The 22,691-nt window shown below is 38.9% G+C and overlaps 1 protein-coding gene across 5 annotated transcripts in view; it reads right to left on the bottom strand.

The window, feature by feature from the left end:
- Window positions 1-17: 17 nt before the first annotated feature.
- Window positions 18-22,691, bottom strand: part of LOC127841280 (calmodulin-like) — a 210,953-nt gene continuing 188,279 nt past the window's right edge. The window contains exons 1-4 of one of the 5 annotated variants that reach the window (XM_052369978.1): window positions 6,428-6,619; window positions 2,562-2,837; window positions 1,172-1,258; window positions 18-607 (exon numbers count right to left, since the gene is read on the bottom strand). In XM_052369978.1, the coding sequence (XP_052225938.1) occupies window positions 479-607; window positions 1,172-1,258; window positions 2,562-2,798 (453 nt within the window). In that variant the 5' untranslated portion in view covers window positions 2,799-2,837; window positions 6,428-6,619 and the 3' untranslated portion in view covers window positions 18-478. Of the gene's footprint in view, window positions 608-1,171; window positions 1,259-2,561; window positions 2,838-6,427; window positions 6,620-22,691 lie in introns of those variants that run through there. The other 4 variants (XM_052369976.1, XM_052369975.1, XM_052369977.1 and 1 more) reach the window with 4 other exon arrangements.

Below are 22,691 nucleotides of genomic sequence, written 5' to 3'. Positions count from 1 at the left end.
AAAACCCAACACGGACATTTCAGTGTAATTTATTATTTTAATTGGGCTTCATCTAATTCAGACTTTTAGGAACACTAAGAAACGAACACCAGTGATCGTAACTGTTATACTTACTGAACGCGCTAACAGAAATTTCCCTAAAAAAATACCTACGCAACATTTCGGTATTTTTTTTTATTATCACAAGTAACGTACAAAAAAGGTTGCTTACTTACGTTAGTTCAAACACGTATATTAAAATTTAAAAAAAAAACACTTACATATCATACATAAAGTCGAATTATTGAGAAATATGTAATATAAAGAAAACACACACGATGGAGTTTTCAAAGGACTGCGTTATTTAATATTGCGATAATAAATCAGTTGTTAACTAATGTTTCACATACACCAAAAACAGCAAAGATAAAAAGCTTGCTTTTCTCTAGAATTTATTACATACATAGATGTCAAAGATGATAGCAAGAAACGATTGTTGTTACATGTTCGCCTGCGTGAATAGAGCAATCAGCTCCTGCCTCGATATCGTGTCCATGTCGCCGTCCGTATCGATGTCCGCGAACAGTTCGTCCACCTCGGCGTCCGTGAGCGGGTCATCGCCACGTGACTGAAACATGGGGAGAGAATGAAATGACGTCATTATAAAACGAGGAAGAATGACGTCATATTATCCTCACGTATTAAGGGACATTTGCACTGTTTTGAACTATTGAAAGCGGTCACCCAAATTCTTCCCAGTGATCTACTCCGTTAAAGAAACAGTATAGAATGATACTTTGAATTAAAAAAAATATTTAGATGTAAGCTAACACAAATATATTATATACAATAGAAATTATACATACACATTTAAGACAAGTTTTGCGAATCATGGCCCTTTTCACATTGAGGTACCTTAGCCTCATTTTACTAAGCTTCATACGTTAGTGCGTAATTTTTATAACAAATTGCAACTTTAATAATTAATAAAATAATAATAAAATGTATATATTTACTGAAAGTAAATAGGTTATTTGAATGTAAGTACCGGGAATATATTGTAGATAACGTTTCAAAGTTAAGTTTAACAAATTTCAATTCGATAATTTACAATACACAATGTATTGGAAATGGTGTGCATGAGTTTATGAATTGAGTAAGTTGCTTAGTGAATCGGGGCCCTGGTCCTAACCTGTATAAAGGTCCTGAACTCGTCCTTGGTAAACCTATCCCCGTCCCCTAGGGCCTGCAGGGCCTTGTCAAGCTCAGCCTCCATTTGCTGTAACATAAAAAGCTTGTTTTAGTCCCGCTGTGTGAAACGGGGGTTTAATGCACGTGTGTAAAATGTCGCCCCAGATAAGTGTGTGCAGTCCGCACAGCCTACTCAGGAACGACAACTTCCGCTTTTATTATATTTTTCGTTTTAAGGAAGTCTCTTCTTAGCGCTAAACTAGTTTTTGCGAGTAGTATCGTCCCTGATTAGCCTGCGCGGACTGCACTGGCTAATCTGGGACGAAATATTACGCTCATGCATTTTACCCCGTTTTCTCAGAGCGCGACTTATATTGAATGATATGATATATAAATAAACACACGTGTATTGGCCTCGGTCAGAGTTCTTTTATACCAGATAATGTTATCTAAACCATATTCTAGGATACCCTAGTCGGTTGTAACATATTATTTATAGTTGATGCATTTTAAACTTAAAAGTAACGAATACACATTGAAAGTAATTTGGATACCATACATTTCGATATCTTGAAATCTGAAAGGAACTACCGGTATTAGCATTTAACAGTGTGATTGCCTATTATTGATATTTAATGACCACATAATATGAATATCACTGTATGTTCTTGTCCAAATGAAACTCCGTTCACTTACAAACCATTAAACTCAATATAAAAGTAACATATATACTCAAAATCAGCTAATATTTCGCAAAATATTTCGTAAAATAAAGATAAGCCATACAAAATCAGTGCTCCTTATAGCTAAAGCCAAAATTTCAACGCTAGATCTGGAATGGTAACATTGATTTAACGAGATACAAAATGCTCGTTTTTACTTTTGTGTACGACAATATATTCCATGTTTATTTCCCGCCACGATATTCGACAATTTACGATCGAACGCGAGACTGGCTTCGGGCAGCGTGGGAAGAACGACGAATTCATGACACTAGCTTTACTGCATAACATATTAGCCGTCATATTGTTTACGTCCATTAAGTATGGAACGTTACTTATCCAATACTAAAAGCTACCGACAGTCTGACCGATACTGGGAAAATACATGGTCAGCAAATCAGTTGGTTAAGAAAATGCAAAACGAGCTTTCTGTACAAACAGAGATAATCTCTCAGAGATAATAAGTGGATATGGTGTCCACATAGCGACAAAGGCTCAATCTCCACTGTGACAGCATTCTTTTAATTCTTTCAATTTTCCCCACAGACACAAAAAACTGGTTCCACCCAGGAATAGGACTCGATAGCGTTTTAATAATCCGTATGTTTTCGATGCAATCGAGCTTAAATAAAATTTGTTTTAAACAAAATAAGATAATCCAACACCAACCTCCCTGGTTTTCATCATCTTCAGTACGAGGTTTCGGAACTCGTCCTGACTCAGCTGCCCGTCCGCGTTCAAGTCAACGGAGGCTATGGCCGCCTCGCACTCGGTCCGCGTTGGATTCAGTCCGAACAGCTGGGCACCGCGGTACAGCTCCGAGACGTCCACGTTATCTCCGCCGTTGACGTTGATTGACGTGAACGCTTCCTGGATACGCAGCTCGTCTTCCTCTGTTAAAGACATGGCCCCGTGATTTGTCTGTGGAAATATTCTGGAATGGTTCTAATTATAAGATAGCATCGGTGTTCTATTTGGAGTGTTTTATATGATAGGAATAGTGAATGGATTCGTTTTTAGCACTCGCCAGCTGCCAGTTAAAGGAGCTGCTACGAACGCGATCAACCAATCAGACAACGATTTTCGACACATCGCGACCATTTGTAAGACAAGAATATTGTTTCGCATTATTCGAACGAACGTTTCATTAACAATATTTACGTTTATGCAAGCTGAATTTGTGGAGTAAAATTAATAAAATGTTAACAAAAGAAATATAGTTATTACGATCATATTACAGGCAGAAATTCGTGATATTTGATTATTGATATTCGCTATTTACTTTAGAAATAGAGCTTTATGAATTTGTGTATACATGTACATCATAACGTTTAACAGTTCAAATAATTATTAAAGTGATTTTATATATATCTAGGTAATTGATATTGTTTAAAAAGAAGTGTGAACATGCATTTACGGACAAATGTCTCAATCCCCTCTCGAATGTAAAAGATAGTCGTCTGACAAACCCTAATAGTATGCCCTTCAGGCGTACATATACCATCCCATAAATGTATCACATAGGTACTGACCGTCTCATCATTTGTATCGCGTTCTGAGAAAACTGAGCATAATGCCTGACTGCCTGTGCGTAAAGTGTCGTCCGTGATTAGCTTGTGCAGTCCGCACAGGCTAATCAGGGACGACACTTTCCGCCCAAACAAGATTTTCGGTAAAAAGGGACTTCCCTTTAACGAAAAATACCATAATCGCGGAAAGTGTCGTCCCTGATTAGCATGTGCGGACTGCACAGGCTAATGTAGGACGAAACTTCACGCACAGGCAGTATGCCCAGTTTTCTCAGAACACGACATTTTTTTGTAAATCGGAAGAAACATGTCTATGGTTGTCTCTCAAAGGACTTGTAATCAGATTGACGTTTTGAAAATAGTCCGAACACAAATTTAAAAAAAACAATCTAGAAAGAATATAGAAGAAAAAACGTTCGTTGCAAAAATATACTACAAACACCCGTATTTATGCAAACAATGTAAAAGGCAGATGACGGTGGAAATTAGTGTTCATAATTATAACTAGACATTAAGGTTTTGGTCATTATCTTTAAAACAGATGTAACATGTGTAAAATTGTTTCTTACGTAGGGATAAACTTATGCCCAATAATCTCAAATGATATTTAAAGCAAATGTGAGTAAAGAGAGCATGTGCATTCCTTCCATTTGTAGGATAAATTATATAAATAGCCATCGTTTATTAATTGTATAATCTCGGTCATGATAATTATTTGGTTTCATACACGTACCATCAGTTGATCATATAATTAACCTTATAATTTGTGTATACATGTTTTTTATGCTGATTTTCAGTTCAAAATCAGTTTACGAGTTTGTTCAGGGCGCCTGAAATAAAAATTGAAGGTGTTGTATTTCTATCGGAATTCGGAGTTTGCAGGTTCGAAATAAAAAAGGAAGTTTAGCAATAAAATACACTTACCTTAAAGGGACCGTCAACCAGATTGACGACATTAAGAAAAGTTTTAAAATGCCGTATTTTTTACAATTATGAGTTTATATTGATTAAAATATCACGACTGGTATATTACATTACCTGAAAAAAGTTGTTAAGTTTTCATATTTTCAGTATATTCGGTAATACAATTTTACTGAGTATATGTCTACCAGGTACATTTGTAACTACCAGTTAACTATAAATAACGCAAGTAGATTGATCATCGTCACGTGGTAATCCCAGGAAAGCAAATTGTGCATGCGTAGTGAATTGAATATATTTTCTTAATAAAATGATCAATCTACTTGCGTTATTAATAGTGTGTATACCGTTATGTCACCTTTTTTCACGATGTACTTTTGAATTCGCATCGCGAAATTGTATTACCGAATATACCAGTCGTGATATTTTCATCAATATAAACTAATAATTGTAAATTTTTTAGAACTTTTCTTTTTTCGTCAATCTGGTTGACGGTCCCTTTAAATAGTAATGGACACAATCGACACGAATATAAGTTCAGTTAATACTGATTCCTTTTAAAATTTTCTACCGAATCTCTTAATCGCAATTACGCTAAGTTGCTATAATAATATTGCATTGAAACTAAGTGTATCTTTGTATTTAATAGTCGAATGCCTTGGGCCTTATTACATCGTGAACCTTAAGTTTGCCATTAGTCTGTATTACGTATCATCAGACTTAAGTTTCTCTTAAAAGGTGTAAAATGTTATATATCCTTTTACTCAGTAGACGAGCAGGTTTTTTATCAGATGTTTATTTCATTTAAAAAACAGAATGTCAATTTTAGTTCAAAATAAGTTGGAGTCTTTTTCTTATGGTAATATGATCTTAATGAATCAAACAATGGCTATACAAATCGGATTATTTTTGTCCTGTCCCTATACTCTACAGAAACCGCCCAAAAAGACATTAAAAAATATACAAGTATGCATACTTTTCTATGGCAATATATTCATGACAGTCGGTTTTAATATACTGCAAAACCTATACATGTAAACATGCAAAAAAGGTTTATATCTTCCGTTTGGTAATTGGAGCCAACACACTAAATATCAAACATTAAATCTTTTACCTCTTCAAGTGACGCCAAATATTTAATCAAATCGTTATTGCAATGGGATATATTGTGTATCCTCAATTAAATTCGTGTGGACTCAGATTGAATTCTTAAAATCATGGATCGTATTCGTTGAACCTAATAAGGTTCTTAAACCCAGTTATGCCTAGTGGACTCTCCCATCCTTCTAAATTGGATCAATTTATTTTCAAAATTAGGGATGTCTAGTATATTTATTTCTATATTTAGATTATTTCTAACAGAAATTCCTTAAAGCAAACAGCGCAGACCCAGATGAGACGCCGTATCTTGCGGCGTCTGATCTGGGTTTACGCTGTTTGCTAAGGCCTTTTTCTTCACGCTAGGCATAAATGGGTTAAAACATATTTACAATGTAAATATTGTTATGACTTTCGTAAAAAATCTGGCCCCGTGTTCACAAAACGATTTTGCAATCGAAAATCGATTTTAACTGACATCGATTTTTAGTTTTGCCTATCAACTACAATGGAAATCCATTTTTTCAATGACAAGCAAATTCTATTTTTTATTGCAAAAACTGTTTTGTGAACACGGGGCCTGGTTTAGAGCGTTTTAATAATTTGTTTATCTAAAATTCTTTACTGTTTTACTAGCAAACAAGCACTTGCGTAAAGTCAAACATCATCCGCGTTGCGTTTTCAATAAGTATCTAACTTTAGCCGTATGTATTTGTAAACGTTGGATGACCCCAGTCATAATTCTTACATTTATAACATTTTATTTATCAGATATTAAAAGAAATCAATACGAATTCTATAAACAACTTATTTGTTAAACTTCATGTAGATAACTGACATTAAGATAACATATCGAGTAAATAACTACTATTAATAACAATAAAAGCATTGGTTTGAAAATCATTAGCATCATAAAAACATTTAAATAATAAAACAATCGCAAGTTAATTTGACGGAATATTAAAAAGACATAAATGTAACACTTACCAATCTTTTCTGTGGATAAGATAAAAATAAAAGTTGAATGAACTAGTTGTTCACGAGACCTTTAGATTAAACAAATCGAATCTTTAAATCCGATAATGGCGACTGCATGGGCGACAAGTGAATATTTGCGTTAAATGACAATAGAATGGTATGTAAAGATAGACTATTATGTCGCGTACAAAGAAACATGTTTACACGGCCATTTCGAAATATAATATTATGAGCAACCGTACTTCGATTGATATTGGTTAACTGATCTTACGACACCCGATATTATGGATTTAGTACTGCAAGGGAGACGATACTAACAGCCATACATTTCTGTATTGAAATAAGTCCGACATATTCCATTAAGGCTCGACTGATTGTTTTCGGTTCAGGTACTACTTAAATGTACCCTGGGTACTCTTAAGTATACTTAAATATACCCGGGTACGGAAAATGTACTGAAACGTACCTGGCCAATTAAGACTGTATCCGAGTTTTGTTCCCTCCCAAAATCCGATGTCACAAAACGCAACACACAATTTGAAACAAAACTATCTTTGAACAAAACCTTCCGTTTTAGTATGAGTTTCGATAATACAGAGGCCATTTTACAAAATATGACATAGATATGAAAATAATTAATTTGAAAAAAATCGACAACAGCCAATTTAACGTTAGAATTCCCTGGTTCGTTTACGTATATTTCCCGTACGCCGGGTAAATAATATTGTAAGTATACTTAAGGTTACCCGGGGAACATTTAAGTAGTTCCCGAGCTGACAATGATCAATCGAGCTCCATTTAGGGGATGAGATTTTTTGACATTTTTGTTCTTCATTCTGAGATTACTTTACAACAATATCGTAAGATAAATGTTATGCCTTACAATCTTTACTTTCTGTATCGGTCAACTTTTATTGTATTATGGTGTCTTAAAGAAATATTTCTCACCAACTAGCTTTCATGTCTTGAATTCTTTTATTTAAAAAAATATGTTTATTTTAATATATATTATCTGTAAAATTCATAAACTTTGGTAAGTATTTCAGGGAAAACTTTTTGTCTGTCATATGATCTCTGTAAATATTACCTGTTACTACATTAAATTATGCGTGTTTAACCATTCAAATCTCTAAGCGATGGTTGAACACTTGATGCACATGTTGAAAGCCTGTGCATTATTAGCCATATTGCAACTGATTAGTGAATATATAGTAATTATTCGTTGTATGATGTTTTGTTATGACCTTTGTCCGTATTTGCTCTATCACCTTAACATGATCATCCGATCCTCACAAATCTTGATGGAAAGGTTTTTGGGGATAATATTTTGATAGCATATAAAAGAAAAAGAAGAGAAGTTGCGGGTACCTTCAATCATATTTCTGTTGCTGTCTTCATTTTAAGCACATACTATTAGATACAACTTGAACACAGCATTGTTGCAATTTTGGATATCTTAAGAAAACGCCCGCTTCCGAAAATCATCCATACAGCTTTTGCTTTCTGGCTCTTGATTTATGCAAAAGAATGCCGTTTTAGCTTTTACACCAAAAGGTTTGCTTTTGCTTTTGAAAACATTTGTTTCCAACTAATTCTTAATGTTTAATGTTCACTAGAATCATATAAATAAGTTTATTAAGGACCGAAACCAAGAATTTATCATTATGATTTTAATTATATCCACCTGGTGTGAAAGTTGGCAGATCAAAAGTGAATAACAATAATATAAAACTAGTTATTTAATAAACACTTAGTTAAAGTATGTGTCGAGCACATATGGAAATAAATGAACACGAAGAAACCGAAATTAGCGGTTTAACGTAATCATTTGGTAATAGAGTTCACATAATTATCAATTTACGTTTATTCTACACATGAAATCGATTCTTAAATAACGTGTCTGTGTTAAAAAAAACACAAGAGCACGTGAACTGAAAATACTTTTAATTTACTTTTCCTTCATTGATTTTTACTCGCTTTAACCGAGTGATTGACATACATTTTAAGGGACCATTTCACAGATTTTGGCGTGTATTGAAGTTTGTCATTAAATGTTTTATATTGATACATGTAACCATTGGATCTAAAATGCTCCAGTATATCAACACGAATAAAATTAAATAAAGAAAAAAAGGAACCCTCAACTGGGCTCGAACCACTTACCCCTGGAGTAAAAGTCTAACGTTAAGACCACTCAGCCATCCGTGCTCTTACAATGTGTGATGTATTTTATACTTATAAACAATCCTCACAGTGTCACAAAATATAACGACAACAACTGAACTCTCCAAATAATTCAATCGTTTCGCGTTGGAACGCTTTATAATTTTTAGGTTTTCAAAACGTCAAAAGATGCATATAATTAATATTTAAGAGCATGGTAAATGTTCAGTATTTATGTTTCCTTATAAATATCATAACTACAACGAAAATTTGCGAATCTTGAATATTTTTGTTTTAATTTTTACAATATATCACAAAGTGAAAAGGTCCATTTAAAGATGTAAGTTTGTACAAGGCGTCGTATGGAATATGAACATACAATCTGGCATGAAATTTGGGGAATCGTAAATACAATCGGTTTATATCCGCTCTTAACAATTTGTAGCCATGCATTTAAAAAGCATTATTTTCGTTTAACATACCGATGAGACCTCGGTTTTATTTAATATGGTCATGCCCGTTTCTTAATAGACAGCTCCTAAGAGTTATAACGGAAAGATACACATTGAAAAACGACCATAAGTTTAGTGTATACAATAGGTGATAAATAACTGAACATAATACATAATGCATCTGAATACTTGTAATGATAAAATATATGAGTCGCATTCTGAGAAAACTGGGCATAATTCATGTGCGTAAAGTGTCGTCCCAGATTAGCCTGTGCAGTGCGCAGGACGACACTTTCCGCCTCAATTGAATTTTTGCTAAGAAGAGGCTTCATTTAAACGAAAAATGTCATAAAAGCGGAAAAAACTAACAAATAAACTAACACTGATAACATATACTTTAAGTTTACGTTAGAATAGAATATTTCTTACGCCATGATGTTTCTTGACAACGACCGTGATTAATGTTGGAAACCTTATGACATTTTCTGAGGTTTTATGGCACGTTACAGGCAATTCTTTTAAGCCGCATGCAAATAAGAACTATTGATCTCCGATTCAATTCTTGTTATTATTTTTAAATTTGAAAAAACAACAACATTGCACATTATGTTAAATTGGATTTAATGAACACAATATGATTTGATTGTGAAAATGATGCACGCTTAAAAGGCTGATTATTGTGGAGAACTAAATAAATCTGTTCACAGACCAGAAAGTTTATTTGCAACATAAGCACCTGATTCTCGTTAACAATAAAGCAATAATGCTAAACAAATATGCAGGCGTAAAAATAATGCTAAACAAATACGCATGCGTAAAAATAATGCTGAACAAATACGCATGCGTAAAAATAATGCTAAACAAATATGCAGGTGTAAAAATAATGCTAAACAAATACGCATGCGTAAAAATAATGCTAAACAAATACGCATGCGTAAAAATAATGCTAAACAAATACGCATGCGTAAAAATAATGCTAAACAAATACGCATGCGTAAAAATAATGCTAAACAAATACGCATGCGTAAAAATGATGCTAAACAAATATGCAGGCGTTAAAATAATGCTAAACAAATATGCGTAAAATAACAGCAAGAAAAAAAAGAAATTTAAAACATATTAAATTGCTAAGATTTAAAATAAATGCAGTCGTGCGAAAACGTATGATGTATGAAAAGGCTCGTTCTGTTTTAACATACATTATCTTGAAGAGACTAACCCCAGTCGTATCGGGTGGCGAAGATGTTTCATTTTTCTTTCGCTTGCTTAATTTGAGTTGAACACCTTATATGATTTTTCTTTTCATATATATATATATTTAACAGATTAAATGTTATAAACATGGTACACATTTATGAACAACAATATACAAAAATATGGCGTTTAAAATAAATTTATCTGAGATTCTATAAACAAATGATTTATTGAAATTACAATCGACGATAAAACGATATGATATGGTATGTAAGTCGACCCGTTTTAAATTATTCGCTGCTGCGTAAATGGAATGTCTTCATGTCCATCGCACGCTTGCGCACTCTTTCATTCGATCGTAGCTTCTCTTTTTCCTTTAAATGGGAAAGGAACATTTCCCGGACGTCATAAATCTGACAAACATTGAGAGGGGTAAATATAGCTTCCGGGATTATTTCCGCCTCGTTATTTACCGGGCAAAATAATGGTGTTAGATTGCCATGGCAACCGTATGCACGTCTGAAGACGGTTTCGGACAACCCATCATGCACGTTATCGTCGGAATACACAAGATTTCTAACGTTAGCTAAAACAAAGTCACATGACATTTTACGATGAAGAAATGATCTCTCTTTGCTGGCTACATGACCATTTTCCTGAGATGAGAATGCGTAAATAGGATGTTGTAAAAGGTCATTCAAAAATATGCTATTGATAGTAGGAACTGTCGTTTCCAATGAAATGTGCCCTTCAAAAATGCTGCTAGGTAACATTTCCATACGTTGTCAACGTTGGCTTATTGTCTTTCACCGGCTCGGGAAGATCTATTTCAGGCCTCGTTGCCACTCTGTCTAACATAAGATCAATTTCTCCTGAAGTGCTACTCACTACTCCGTGCGGCTGCGCAGAATGAACGACTAATCGTGCGTGCGCATCTTCCAAAATTGCCATGGAAGACATCGGATAAATATTTCCATCAAAAGGTAAACTTTTTCTGAACTTTCTCCCCATCATTTGAAGTCCTGCAGAGTCAGCGAAGAATAATTCATTTTTAATGTCAGTTTTTACCCTCAAGGCAAAATTTCCCACTCTAACCGCTGCCTTCGAAATGTCACTTAACACAGTAACCTTAAGAGCTTAAACCCGGAGCAGAGTGCACTAAGGTCAATGTCATATTGTAGGAAAAGAAACCTCTTGTGACCTCTATGCCACACGTGTATGAACCCCATATGGATTTTACCATCATGCCATCAGTGGTTACCGGCATATTGTTTCCGTTGGTAATTGATGCGTATATGCACCACCCTGTTCCTGGAACCAGCGCCAAACAATCTGCATGCGTGCGCAAAACTGTTTCCCGTGGTAGCACAATCGCTCTGGTGTTCCGGTTATTAATGAGAACGTCACGTTCATGAGCAAGTTTTCACATGTCATCTGTAATTTTTCCGTGTCTTGCATTATCATATTGTTCCATTTTGAATTCGTTAAAGCTTCTAGTTTCACGCTGTTTTCTATTTTGTCTCATTTTTTATTGCTCTGTTTAATCTTTAAAATAACTAACCCTAATGGTGGAAAATCCAGCACAAAGTTTATTCTGTATGTCCCGCTTGCAGTCTGATGAATGTCAAACTTGACCTCAATGTTATCGTTGTCAGTTATTGAAATATTGGATACAGGAACTAGCAGACTTACCAGCTCGCGCCTTGACTGTGTCAGTGAGTTCACTAGAAAAACCTGGGTCTCGGCTTGATAAATCGGCACTACAACCTGTCTAGTAAGATGATTCTCAGAAGGCCTCGCTACAAGCGGCATGAGATCGGCCATTTTTGATTTTGCACCATCACCACTTAGCAACAGCTGCACAGCGGAAGCCAGCAAGCGCTGCGTTGACGTAAACGCTGACGTTAGCAGGAGTTCATAGTTGTGCGCCACATGCTCTTTGGAGGTTCCCGTTATGGCATCGTGGTGCTGAAAAATGCCGAGATTTTTGCGCGCGAGCACAAGATTTCTCATAATTTGCTGCCTTACATTACCGTCAACCTGCCCGCTGATGGCGATGGCGGTGAAAATCTCCGCGCTCCGAAGACTCTCCAGAACCTCTCTACCTAGACGCTTGTCAAACTGGCGCGTGGTGAAGTACTCGGTCCAGTATTCCTGGTTTTCAGTGTACGAGTAAAAGTCTCCGGTGACCACTGGGTAGTTTAGACCATATTTTTCGGTCTGCCGATCAACTTCAAGAAAGAAGACCTTCAGCGTACCAAACCGCATCTGAACGTTAAAATCCTTTCTCTCGTTGACGTATTTCATGAATATCTTCAAGTTCCGGTACTGCTTCTCCCATTCGTACTCCGTGTCAAATCGGAAGTCGCCGCCAGGCGGAAGCATCATGACGTTGTACATGTAGTTTGCGTTCTTCAAACGCAACTGCTTCACGATGGCCTGTGCCAATGTCTCCAATCGAATTGGACCGCCTGCGGGGGGAACCTGCCTATCGGGATCCGGAAGATCCGGTTGCTCTTTGAAGTCCAGTTTCATGCAAGTGGGTCTGTCTGGACCGCAGCTATCGGATATGCTCATCCACTCGTACGTATCCACCTGTGCAGTATACGGGAATAGCATGAGAGAGGAACAGAGAACAAGAGCTGACAGAAGACAGCGCGCTCGACTTTTCGAGTGCTTGACAGTATAACGTAAGCCATCATGGGGAAATTGTTCATATTCATTAAGGTCAATGTAATATAGTCATATTGGAAGAGGACCATAATTGAAATATATTGCTCGCTTATGCTTTAAAGAAGTGGCACATTAAAGACGAATTTGAGTTCAGGTATATTTTCCACAATAAATTGAACATCTGTAAAGAAATAAAACAAACTAATAAGATTATATTTCAAGTTTGATAGCAATCGCTTGGGTGGGATGGTTGGACGGACTTTCAAAAATAAATTAATTAAAATAAATAATTGTTTTTTTTTACCATGTTTAAAAAAAAGATTTCTTTGTGAGTGTGTGTGTGTGTGTTGGGGGGGGAATAATTTGGGGTGTGGTGAGATAATGAGATAATATTTCAAAAATAAGAAAAAAAGGAAAACAAATATTTATATATTTTTTTTTTCGGGGGGGGGGGGGGGATTCTGAGGAGGGGCGTGGGGGATGGTTTGGGTGAAGTCCATTGTGGTATGTCAGGTAAGTGTTATTTTGTCAAAGTATGAATAAAATTTGATCCTAAATAAAGACGTTATGGCGATTAAAGCAAAGTTTATTTATTTGACCTTGAGATTCAAGGTCATTCAAAGGTCAAGGTCAAATTCAACTTGCCAGGTACAGTACCATCATGATGTCAAGACAGTATTTGAAGTTTGAAACCAATAGCCTTGATACTTTAGCAGTAAAGTGTATCTAAACACAAAATTTAACAAAATATTCAAAGTTACTAAGTCAAAAAGGGACATAATTCCATCAAAATGCCAACCAGAGTTATGCAACTTGTCCTGTACAATCTCCTTATGATAGTAAGCGAGTATTCCAAGTCTGAAAGCAATAGCTATGATACTTTAGGAGTTCAATGGACTAAAACACAAAACTTAACAAAAGTTTCAATTTTCTAAGTATAAAAAGGGGCATAACTCTAAAAATAATGCTGACCGAGTTATGCACCTTGATCTACATAATTATCTTGTTGCCATAAAGAAGTATTCAAAGTTTGAGCTAATTATCTTTGATAGTGTTAGAGTTATTTGACTTAATAAAAAACTTTAACCAACGGCGACGCCGACCCCGACGCCGGAGCGAGTAGTATAGCTCTCATTTTTCTTCGAAAAGTCGAATTAAAAATGAAAATATAAAATTATGTTTAATATGAATATACTATGTACATCTATAGCATAGGATAATTACACATAATACTTGTAGGTATTCAGATATAAAATGAACGGATAGAATATGAGGGAATAACGGAGAATACATGAAAGAATCCAACTGTTTATTTGACGAACATAGCATGGAAAAATAACCGAGAATAATTGTAGGCATTTACGCGTGCATTAAATATATTCAAGAGAGCAGGATCACGTGACCTGGGGCTCACAATTGAACGTTAATGGATGTGAACACACCAATAAGTGGTGTTTTTTTCCAAATAACTTTTAAAACAAATGTTCTTAAGAATTTCAACTAGTGCATACAGACATTTTTTATGCTGCTTATGGCAATGTGAAATACATCAGAGTCACTTTATTTAATAAGCCTGTGTTCTTGGTCAAACATTTGATGTGTACTGCATTCATATGCATCGTGAAATTACCGATTGCAGACGTATTAAAGATTTTTGTTATTAAATATTAAGATATCGACCCAAACTGAAAATGTATTTTAATAAGTTGAGATATTTGCAAAAATAAAGTTCTTAACGGTGTGTTTACATTCTGTAAAGCACGTGTGTTTACCCCTAAAAAACCTTAAATACCCGGTGATCCTGCACCCTTGATATAGTGTGACTCAAAAACAGAATTGATGTAGGTATCCACTTCTGCAATCGACATACATGACAGGAGAGAATAACAGAGAATAAATCAGCGTTGGGCGGAAATAGCACGACAGATAGAACAGCATATAATAGGCTTTAATTTTGTGAAGTGAACCATTATTGCATGAAAAAATATAATAAATATGTTTATCAACTTGTGAATAAGACGATAGCACACAATAATAACAAATACTTCTGCACTGGACGGATATAGGATCAAAGAATAACAGAAAATAAATAAACATACTTGAAAATACATGTGAGGCGTGTGTCGAGAAACTTTTGCTATAAGCTCTTAAGTGAAGCCCTGATGAGATTATAAATTATTGTTTCAAAGAACGCTTTCTAATGGCAATTCAATTGTAGACGATCAGCATGTGAGGATTCTTCAGGCTGAACTAAGACCAAACTACACTATACGCACGTGCAATATGCTTGTTCCACACCGCCACACACATGACACGCCGCAAGTTCATGTCCCTTCCCCCCCCCCCACACACACATGACACGTCGCATGAACATGTCCCCCCAAATACATGAAACGCCGCATGTACATGTCCCCCACATTCATGAAATGCCGCATGTACATGCCCCCAACACACATGAAACGCCGCATGTACATGCCCCCCTCAAACATGACACACCGCATTTACAAGTCCCCCACACACACATGAAATGCCGCATATACATATCTCCACACACGTATGACACGCCGCATGTAGATGTCCTCAACAAACATGACAGGCAGCATTTACATGTCCCCCAACACACATGACACGCCGCAGGTACATGCCCCCCACACATGACACGCAACATGTACATATCCTCCACAAACATGACACGCCGCATGTACCTGTCCCCTACACACGATACGTCGCATGTACATGCCCCAAAAACATATGACACGCCGCATGTACATGCCCCCCCCCCCACCCACACATGACAAGCCGCATATATATGCCCCCGCCCGACAAACATGACGCCGCATTCAAATGCCCTTCACACACATTACACGCTGCTTGAACATGCCCAAAACATATGACACGTCGCATGTACAAGCCCCCCCCCCACACACACACAAATGACAAGCCGAATATTTATATACCCCCACACATGACACGCCGCATGTACATTCCCTACACACACATGACAAGCCGCATGTTAATAACCCACAAACACATGACACGCAACATGCACATGCCGCACACACATGACACGCCGCATGTACATGCCCCCACACACATAACACGCCGCATGTAAAGGTCCCCCCACACACATAACACGCTGCATGTACATGTCCCCCACCCACATGACACGCCGCATGTGCATGTCCCGAAACACACATGACAAGCCGCATGAACATTCCCCAAAACACATGCCACGCCGCATGTGCATGTCCACACACACATGACACACCGCAAGTACATGCCCCCACACGCATGACACGCTGCATGTACATATCCACTCACACATGATACGCCGCATGTACATGTTCCCGACACACATGACAAGCCGCATGAACATTCCCCCAAACACATGCCGTACCGCATGTACATGTCCCCACACTCACATGACACGCCGCAAATACATTTCCAAACACACATGATACGCCGCATGTACATGCCCCCCGACAGACATGATTCGCAGAATGTACATGTCCCCCACAAACATGACACGCCACATAAAGATGCCCCCAACACACCCACACACATGACACGCCGCATGTACATGTACCCCCACACACATGACACGCCGCATGTACATGTACCCCCACACACATGACACGCTGCATGTACATGTCCCCCACACACATGACACACCGCATATACATGTCCCCAACACACATGACAAGCCGCATGAACATTCCCCCCAAACACATGCCACACCGCATGTACATACCCCTAACACAAATGACACGCCGCATGTAAATGCCCCCACCCCAAACAGGACAAGCCGCATGTACATGCCCCCACACAGGACAAGCCGCATGTACATGCCCCCACACACATCACACGCCGCATGACCCCCACACATGACACGCCGCATGTACATGCCTCCCACACACATGACAAGCCGCATGTTAATAACCCACAAACACATGACACGCAGCATGCACATGCCGCAACACACATCTCACGCCGCATATACATGACCCCTTACACACACTCACAAACATGACACGCAGCATGTTCATTCCCCAACAAACATGACACGCCGCATGACACGCCGCATGACACGCCGCATGACACGCCAAATGTACATGTCCCCCCACACAGATGACACGCCGCATGTACATGTCCCCCACACACATAGCAAGTTGCATGTATATGTCTCCCACACAGATGACACGCCGCATGTGCATGTCCACACACACATGACACACCGCAAGTACATGCCCCCACACACATGAAACGCTGCATGTACATATCCACTCACACATGACACGCCGCATGTACATGTCCCCGACACACATGACAAGCCGCATGAACATTCCCCCAAACACATGCCGTGCCGCATGTACATGTCCCCACACTCACATGACACGCCGCAAATACATTTCCAAACACACATGACACGCCGCATGTACATGCCCCCCGACAGACATGATTCGCAGAATGTACATGTCCCCCACAAACATGACACGCCGCATAAAGATGCCCCCAACACACCCACACACATGACACGCCGCATGTACATGTACCGCCATACACATGACACGCCGCATGTACATGTACCCCCACACACATGACACGCTGCATGTACATGTCCCCCACACACATGACACACCGCATATACATGTCCCCAACACACATGACAAGCCGCATGAACATTCCCCCCCAAACACATGCCACACCGCATGTACATACCCCTAACACAAATGACACGCCGCATGTAAATGCCCCCACCCCAAACAGGACAAGCCGCATGTACATGCCCCCACACAGGACAAGCCGCATGTACATGCCCCCACACACATCACACGCCGCATGACCCCCACACATGACACGCCGCATGTACATGCCTCCCACACACATGACAAGCCGCATGTTAATAACCCACAAACACATGACACGCAGCATGCACATGCCGCAACACACATCTCACGCCGCATATACATGACCCCTTACACACACTCACAAACATGACACGCAGCATGTTCATTCCCCAACAAACATGACACGCCGCATGACACGCCGCATGACACGCCAAATGTACATGTCCCCCCACACAGATGACACAGACATACACAGATGGCACGCCGCATGTATATGCCTCCCACACATATGACACGCTGCATGTACATGCCCCCCACACACACATGACACGCCACATGTAAATAACCCCCCCACCACACACACACACACACATGACACGCCGCATGCACATGCCCCACCCCCCCGCATCCCCCCCACACACACATATATGACAGGCCGCATGTACATGTCCCACACAAACATGACACGCCGCATGTACATGTCCCCCACACACATGACACGCCGAAGGTACATGTCCCCCACTCACATGACACGCCGTATGTACACATCCCCCATTCACACGACACGCCGCATGTACATGTCCCCCCACACATGACTAGCCGCATGTACATGCCCCCACGCACATGACACGCCGCATGTCCTAGTCCATCCACACATGACTAGCCGCATGTACATGTCCCCCATTCACATGACACGCCGCATGTACACCCCCACCACAAACATGACACGCAGCATGTACATGCCCCCCCACACACACATAACACGCCGCGTGTACATGTCCCCCCCCCCACACACATGACACGCCACATGTACATTTCCCGACAAACATGACACGCCGCATGTTCATGCACCCCTACACACAGGACATGCCGCATGTACATGTCCCCCCCACACACACACACACGAGACGCAGCATGTACATGTTCCCCCACACACGCATGTCACGCCGCATGTAAATGTACCCCCCACGCACACATGACACACCGCATGTACATGTTCCCCCAAAAACATGACACGCCGCATGTACATGTCCCCCCCAAAACAATTGACACGCCGCATGTACAAGTACCCCCACACATGACACACCGCAAGTACATGTCCCACCCACCCCCCCCACACACATGACACACCGCATGTACACGCCCCCACACAAATGACACGCCGCATGTACATGTTCCCACACCCAAACATGACACACCCCATGCACATTTCCCTCACACACATTACACGCCGCATGTACATATTCCCCACACACATGACACACCGCATGTACACGCCCCCACACAAATGACACGCCGCATGTACATGTTCCCACACCCAAACATGACACACCCCATGCACATTTCCCTCACACACATTACACGCCGCATGTACATATCCCCCTCACACTACACGCCGCATAAACATGCCCACTCACACATGACACGCTGCATGGCCATGTCCCCAACACACATGACACGCCGCATGTCCATGCCCCCAACACACATGACACGCCGCATGTCCATGCCCCCAACACACATGACACGCAGCATGTACATGTCCCCCAAACATATGACACGGAGCATGAACATGCCCCCACACCCAAGCCGGATGTACATGCCCCCCCCCCCCACACGCCGCATGTTCATGTCCCACACACATGACACGCCGCATGTACATGTCCCCCCACACACGCCGCATGCCCCCCACCCCCACACACATACACACATGCCGTATGTACATGCTCCCCCAACCACTCACACATTTCTGTGAGTCATGTTTTTTACCTATACAAAATATTTGGTCCTTTTCAGTATTGATTCACGACACTTAAAGCGAGAATATACGATTGTTTACTTTATATATGTTACATTTTAATATATTGATAAAATATGTTATAATTACACAAAATAGGCAAGAAAAATTATAGAATTAATACGAATTTCATAAAATGCAGCAAAGACAAAGTAGCGCCCCGAGATTATTCGTACATATTTTATATAATAACCGAAGCATTCGTCTTTTTAGTTAGTGTTCGTGTGTCGTATGAATAGATATTGTTGCAGAAATTTAAAATGACAGTTAAACTAAATTAATATTCATATCGTACATGCATGACATACATGCTGTCAATTCGACTGTACAGCCTTTTTTGATCTCAGAATTAAATATCTGGCTTATTTTGCATTTTTCGACACATGTTCTTCTTAACTTTTATCTTAATTTATATTAAAATATATGTTTAATAAGGTTTTTTTTTACACATTTTATATAAATTAATAAATATTTGACAAAATCGTATAATCTCGCTGTAATATTGACTTATTGTGTTGTAGTCACTTAAAATCGATACGCCCCTTTAAACATCCACAGTAATTTTCATTGAGTCGCTGAGCAGAATACCTCACCATTAAGCATCATGAACATAGAGCATTTCATGCTTACTTAAAGGGTAAGATCACAGTAACAATCTTTGTATGCATTATCCTGTGATGCGCATCGCTAGTGTTATTGGCGTCGCACTGAAGTGCAGCGACTAGAATGTAATACGTTTTTTTTCGCTTATGGGAGGAGGAGTTATTTTACGGATAAATGTATATATTTTTTGTCTGAATATCTTGCATAGTGGTGATTTTTTTGTGTAAATTAGTGTAAATAAGTACTACATTTGTGCCTATTACATTAACTACTACATTTATTGCCAATAATGCAAAGCTAATTCTTTTAATTAATAACAAATCACAAGGACTGGGCAATAATACAAGATCACAGGGACTGGGCAAATACGCGAACCGGTGAAACTTTCTGGTTTTGTATAAAACAAAACTTCTTTGTTCCACTATCCTAGCAACCACCTTGTTACTAATAAAGGCACTATAGAGCGCGAAGCGCGACACGTATTATTAATTGTAATAATGAGTCTTGATAAAGGAAGCAGCCGCTTATCAATGAGGAGCATCATCACAGCACCCTAGTCACATTACTATCAAGTCCTCCTACAGTTTTTTTAAGGACCACATATAGAAGGCCACAGGCTTGACCCGTATCTTGCCAGTTGTATGGACCCTTTGGTATGGACCTTTAACCCCGCTCACTATCCAGCGTTTAAACTTCCGGGTTTACATTTAAACCGACTATTAATAGCTTATTAATATCTTAGTTAGAAGGTGATTTTTCAAGCGGTTCCGTAGTGTACTGGTTACACGCTCGCTTCACGTGTGAGAGGCCCAAGGTTCGAGTCCCAGTAGAATCAAATTATTTTATTTTTGTTCTATGTTAACTTTTTGTTTTGATGTAGACATTTTAGTTTAAATAAATATGCTGTTTTATGGTAACTATTTTTTGTTTTTATTATGCCCATGAAATATATGTGTGAGAGGGGGGGGGGGTCGTAAACACATTAAAACTTTTACAGTGTTTTCTTATCAATGAGTACTCAACCCCTATCGTAAATGAGCAACGTAAGAATAAGTTTAGAATCATATCCCCTTCAATTGAGAAAAATATGAAATTACGCTTACAAGATGAAGCAGATTTTTTTAAAACCTACACAGTTCTGTTCCATAAATGAAAACTGCACACGGATGCCAGTAAAAAAAGGGAACCAATGTAAATAAAATGAACTATGAAATATTTGGGGGTTACAACACAAAATCATGGATAATGGTTATTTTGGGGTTATAACACAACATCATGGATAATGATTATTTGGGGGTTGTAACGCAAAATCATAGATAATGGTTATGCCTCGGTCACACTGTCACGAATCAGAGCTACGAATGAGCTACGATTCAATCGGCTGCGAATGACTACGGTATTGTCAAAATTCATAGGCCGCTACGATTTCAGTACGGAGCACAACGAATCTACCATCAAAATGTTGGAAAACGAACAAGGAAAGGTTCGGACTGCTACTGATCGACGCGATGTAGTACGGAACGCCACGAATCGGTACGATCAAACTACGAATCCGCTACGGTCTGGTACGATAAAGTACGATGCTACGCGAATCATTACGATATAACTACGGATCCGCTACGGTCTAGTACGGGTAAGTACGAACTAGAACGGTCCGCTACGAGGAAGTGGGAATTGCGACGGATTGGTACGGACAGGTAGGAACGAATAACGATTGAACATTGCGCTAACAGCCTCTTGTATTGTCATACACATAATGCCTCCCAAAAAGAGAACATTCCAGTGGCAGCAACAGCGCGTAACAGAAATAATGAAATCATCCGTGTCTGGGGAAGAGTCTACCTCCTCCATCCTTAACCAAGAGCCGGGTCGTCTTAAAAGCCAGTCTCGTATCCACCACCTACTTTTTCTTTTCTGACCTGATAAAGAATGTAATTATTGTTGTACAAATATAGATTATGCTTAGGAAAGTATGATTAATTTTGTATTGTATTATGTCGTCTATTAATTTAACAATTAATAAATCGCGTAAAAGTAAGAGCAAGATTCAAAAGGCATATGAGGCAGACACTTACCTGCAAAAAGAGTATTACTAGTAAGTTCAAATTCTAATATTTGCAAAATACGTAACCTTTAGCACAAAGCTATACTAGTTATACGAAATTGAATCATTATTACCTCTGTGCATCTCGTCAAGCAGCTCGACTACAGCCTCTCCATTTTGTGCCACAGGTGGTCAGCGTGTGGCTATGATATTAATTAGTGAAAACATCATTTGTTTGTTATACGATGATTATGTATCATTTAAAATAATGTTATCACTAATAAATATCATAGGCACACGCTAACCACCTGTGTTTTGTGCCATATCAATATCCAAGTGTAACAAATTTATCGCAAACGCAATTTGCTGGCGGTTGATGATTGTGAACTCAACAAATGCAAGTACGGTTGCTTTATAATTTCAATGATGTATTTCAGTAGCAATTTATTGTAGTGGACCGCACATGTCCGTACTGTTTCGTGCTGAAATGTAGTACTACGTA

This window comes from Dreissena polymorpha, chromosome 8 (genome assembly GCF_020536995.1).
Source record: "Dreissena polymorpha isolate Duluth1 chromosome 8, UMN_Dpol_1.0, whole genome shotgun sequence".
NCBI classification, from domain to species: domain Eukaryota; kingdom Metazoa; phylum Mollusca; class Bivalvia; order Myida; family Dreissenidae; genus Dreissena; species Dreissena polymorpha.
This window is presented reverse-complemented; position numbering and strand designations above follow the sequence as displayed.